At 37.9% G+C, this 4066-nt stretch overlaps 1 protein-coding gene across 3 annotated transcripts in view; it reads right to left on the bottom strand.

Moving 5' to 3' along the window:
* The window catches only part of SPATA7 (spermatogenesis associated 7), a 20124-nt gene that overhangs the window by 6647 nt on the left and 9411 nt on the right, over positions 1 to 4066 (bottom strand). For all 3 annotated transcript variants that reach the window (XM_014543661.1, XM_014543662.1, XM_005871164.2), the window contains exons 4-5: positions 1243 to 1712; positions 61 to 127 (exon numbers count right to left, since the gene is read on the bottom strand). In XM_014543661.1, coding sequence (XP_014399147.1) covers positions 61 to 127; positions 1243 to 1712 — 537 coding nt within the window. The remainder of the gene's footprint in view (positions 1 to 60; positions 128 to 1242; positions 1713 to 4066) is intronic.

The raw sequence follows: 4066 nt of genomic DNA, 5'->3' as shown, positions 1-4066 counted from the left end.
GTCTGTTAGGTTAGAGCAGCTGTAATTCCAATGTGAAGCACAGGGTCTCATTTCTGTTACCTGCTTTATGGTCACTTCTGACTCTGTGAAGTCCTTGGTCTCAACTGTCTCAAAATCAGGCTTAAAGCTGTAATATTTAAAAAATACACTGTTAAGCTTTCAAAATACAAAGACTGTGTGATAACGAGCTTTATCGTCTAGAAAAAATAAACTCAAACATAGGAGATGAAATCCATCTGTTCTTATAAAATGTATTATTTCTGGTTATATAATCAGGAAATAGATGTGGTTTGGATTACCTGTACTTCTTTTCCTTTTTTTGAATAGCAGCTAAATTTCAGTTGGCCAGAGTGGGACTAGGGAAATGAGAACTTTTATGTTCAAAAGCTGTCATAAATATAATCATACTTTCCTCATTTCTTCCTCACTTGACAAATTCTGTCATATATTTAATTCCTTAATTCTTTGACGAAATGTATGCAGACACATCTGGTATTACTGCACTTCTTGTATTTACCCAGAGGAAAGAATAGTAGTCATAAATTGCTTTTTACTTTCTAAAATAACTAAAACCTAGTACCTGATAAATATTTGTTTATATAACCGAGGATAAATAATCAAAAATCAGCTTACACTAAATACTTTTCAAGATCTGTTTGTTTCTCCAAGCACTTGGCAAACTTTGACTGAATATTCATTATGTGCCAGGCATTATTGTATATGAAAGCATTATTGAGGCAAATTATACTGAACTTCCAGAAATGATCCCAACTGTCTAAATTACACGTGGGGAGTGGTTGCTATACATGACTGGGGCTGAATATTTGCAGGAAAGGGGTAGTTGTTTCTCCCCCTTCTTTAACCCACTGTTTTGTCATTTTTATCATAAAGCAATAGACATATTTGCACAAATGCTGTTTTTTTCACAAATGCTGTTTGATGACATATTTTAAGAACTCTCTGAAAGTTTAATATTTTAAAACACAAAAGTTCTAGTATTATGTCAAAAACAAAAAAAAATTGAAATATGTAACATTCATGTATATAGAGTCTGACAAATGTAACAGCTACTGGTTTTTCAACAATTACTCTGATAGTTCTAAGCGATACATGTAAAAGGAAAAGTCACAGTAATGACATTCCATTCACAGGGCACATAAACTACATGATATAAAAGAAGGAATATTGTTTAGTTTCCACAATATCCTGAAGGATTTACTATTGGCTGTTGACGTGCCATACCTGCTTAATTCAGTCTGGGTTTCAGCTTCTACCCGCTGATCTGTAAAATCCTTTTTTCTTTTGGCAGGTGTATAATACCGATACTGTGACAGGAAAGATTTTGCTTCTGTTTTCAAAGTGCGTGGAGTGAATGGCAAATGCCCATTAGAGAAGAGTTTAGAATGTTTATCCAAAAGGTCCCCACTGGATGCTTTTTTAACGACTAACTGAGACCTGTGGGAATTTGTGCTCCTGGGCCTTCGGCTGTTGGAGGTTGCAGAGTGTGTTTTCCTGGGCCTCGAGGTGGTGCAATCTATGCTGGACAGGAAGGAACCGAAGTTCTTCTCAGTACCATCCGTGAGGCTGTCACTGGATTTAGGTAGACTGAGGTGCAGTCTCTCTGAAGAAGTCCCTGGTGACCTTGCAAAGGACGCATATTCATTCACTTCTTCAACTAACATGTTGTCTTCATTTCGTGGTTCTTCTGCAGGCTGAGAACATTGGGTTTGGTAGTTATTAATTACACTAGAGGCCAGATGCACAAAATTCATGCAAGGGGCTTGGTTCTTGCAGCCGCGGCAGCTTGCCTCAGCCCTCGCAGCCCCGGCTTCCTCCGGAAGGTCGTTGGGCTGTCTGGTCTAATTAGCATATTACACTTTTATTATTATAGATTTGCAAATTCATAAACATCAAACATGGCTGCCTCAGGGGCTTATAAAATTAACTTTATATGTCCCTAAAGATGTTAGCATTGTATATAAAGTTCTATTCTTTTTTTAATGATTAACATATAAAAATATAATTCTACATATGTTAATAGCAATCATTTTTCTTTCTGAACCTAAAAAATGATTAATAACATATGCCTATATTTTCGATCTTGACTTGTGTACTGAGATCTCAGCTATATCTGTAAGTTTCCAAATCAATTGTGAGCCCCAACCCCTTGTCAACCACAGTTGTTGGCACCCTTCCCTTCCCTCTAGTCACTAAGGCAATCTCCAGTGCCAGCAGTTGCTCTGCAAATTTAAGGCTTTGAAGAAAGAAAAACTTTTCCTCACAATGTATGGTGCCCTGATTTAAGTGACTAATATTTTTTAAAAAATTTTTTTATTGCTTAAAGTATTACAAAGGGTATTACATATGTGTCCTTTTTTCCCCCGCCCTTGACAATCCCCTGGCCTCCCCTACCCCCTCAGTGTCTTATGTCCATTGGTTATGCATATATGCATGCATACAAGTCCTTCGGTTGATCTCCCCTCCCTCCTGCCCCGGCCTTCCCGCTGCAGTGTGACAATCTGTTTGAGGCAGCTCTGCCTCTGGCCTAATATTTTAAATATCATTAAGAACTACTTATTCCGTCTGGCTGGTGTGGCTCAGTGGTTGAGTGTCGACCTATGAACTAGGTCACGATTTGATTCCCGGTCAGGGCATATGCCTGGGTTGCAAGCTCAATCCCCTGTGTGGGGCATGCAGAGGCAACTGATCAATTATTCTCTCTCATTATTGATGTTTCTCTCTCTCCTTCTCCCTTCCTCTCTGAAATCAATAAAAATATATTAAAAAAAAGAACTACTTATTCCATAAAAGGTTCACATGTTTTCTCAAGTTCTCCTCATGAGTGGGGAAAGCTTTGAAAGGGAAGGTATTTTTGACTGCTCCATTTTTTTTGGTTTATCCTTGGAAGAACCATTTCTACGGGATATCTATAAAGTTTAAAAACACGTAATATTTTATTCGTTTACAGACTAGATGCCACTAAAGCTTTGTCTATGATTCTAGACTTTATGGACACCTGTGTATCCTTTACAGAACTCCGAGTTAGGGAGGGGGCTGAGGTGAAAATGGTTAGGATTTAGCCAGTTATGTGTGTCCTATAAGCTCCTGGGGTGAAAAACAAGAGGAGTACGGGAAAAGCCAAGTGCTTCCTTTGTGCAAAGTACTGTTTTTACAGTGAGTAGAATGAGAGGAATAATAAGAACTTCTATCACTGCTGCTAATAAGTATAGAGTGTTTACTATGTGCAAGGTACTGTTCTAAATGATTTACATGTACAACTCAGTCGTCAAAACAACTTCTCAGTTGTGATAGTTATTAGCTCTATTTTATAGGTGAAGAAACTCAGGCACAGGGTCTCATAGATCTGAACTCAGGCTAGGCCTATGTGCTTCACCATTATATCATATTATCTATTATCTATTTTAAAGACTCATTTACCGAGCCAGTGTGGCTCAGTTGGTCTGTGGTTTGATTCCCGGTTGGGGCACATGCCTGGGTTGCAGGCTCAGTCCCTAGTAGGGGTATGCAGGAGGCAGCCAATTGATATTCTGCTCTCATATCGATGTTTCTCTCTCTCTCAAAATCACTAAAAATATATTTTTTAAAAATACCCATATGAAAGCATAAATGAAGTATTTTATGGAGGCAAATGTATAGAGTTACAGTGGCTAATGATCATATTATCTATTATCTATTTTAAAGACTCATTTACCCAGCCAGTGTGGCTCAGTTGGTTGAGCATTGGCCCATGCACCTAAGAGGTCTGTGGTTTGATTCCCGGTTGGGGCACATGCCTGGGTTGCAGGCTCAGTCCCTAGTAGGGGTGTGCAGGAGGCAGCCAATTGATATTCTGCTCTCATATCGATGTTTCTCTCTCTCAAAATCACTAAAAATATTTTTTAAAAAATACCCATATGAAAGCATAAATGAAATATTTTATGGAGGCAAATGTATAGGGCTACAGTGGCTAATGGAAAAATGAATAAAAAATATCTTACATTTACAGATTAAATTGTATATTTTATTTTCAGCAAAACCCATTCTTATCTCAAAATACAATTAAAAA

The sequence above is a fragment of the Myotis brandtii genome, unplaced genomic scaffold (genome assembly GCF_000412655.1).
Source record: "Myotis brandtii unplaced genomic scaffold, ASM41265v1 scaffold332, whole genome shotgun sequence".
Classification (NCBI taxonomy): domain Eukaryota; kingdom Metazoa; phylum Chordata; class Mammalia; order Chiroptera; family Vespertilionidae; genus Myotis; species Myotis brandtii.
The sequence above is the reverse complement of the archived record's forward strand: the minus strand, read 5'-3'. Positions and strand labels throughout refer to the sequence as shown.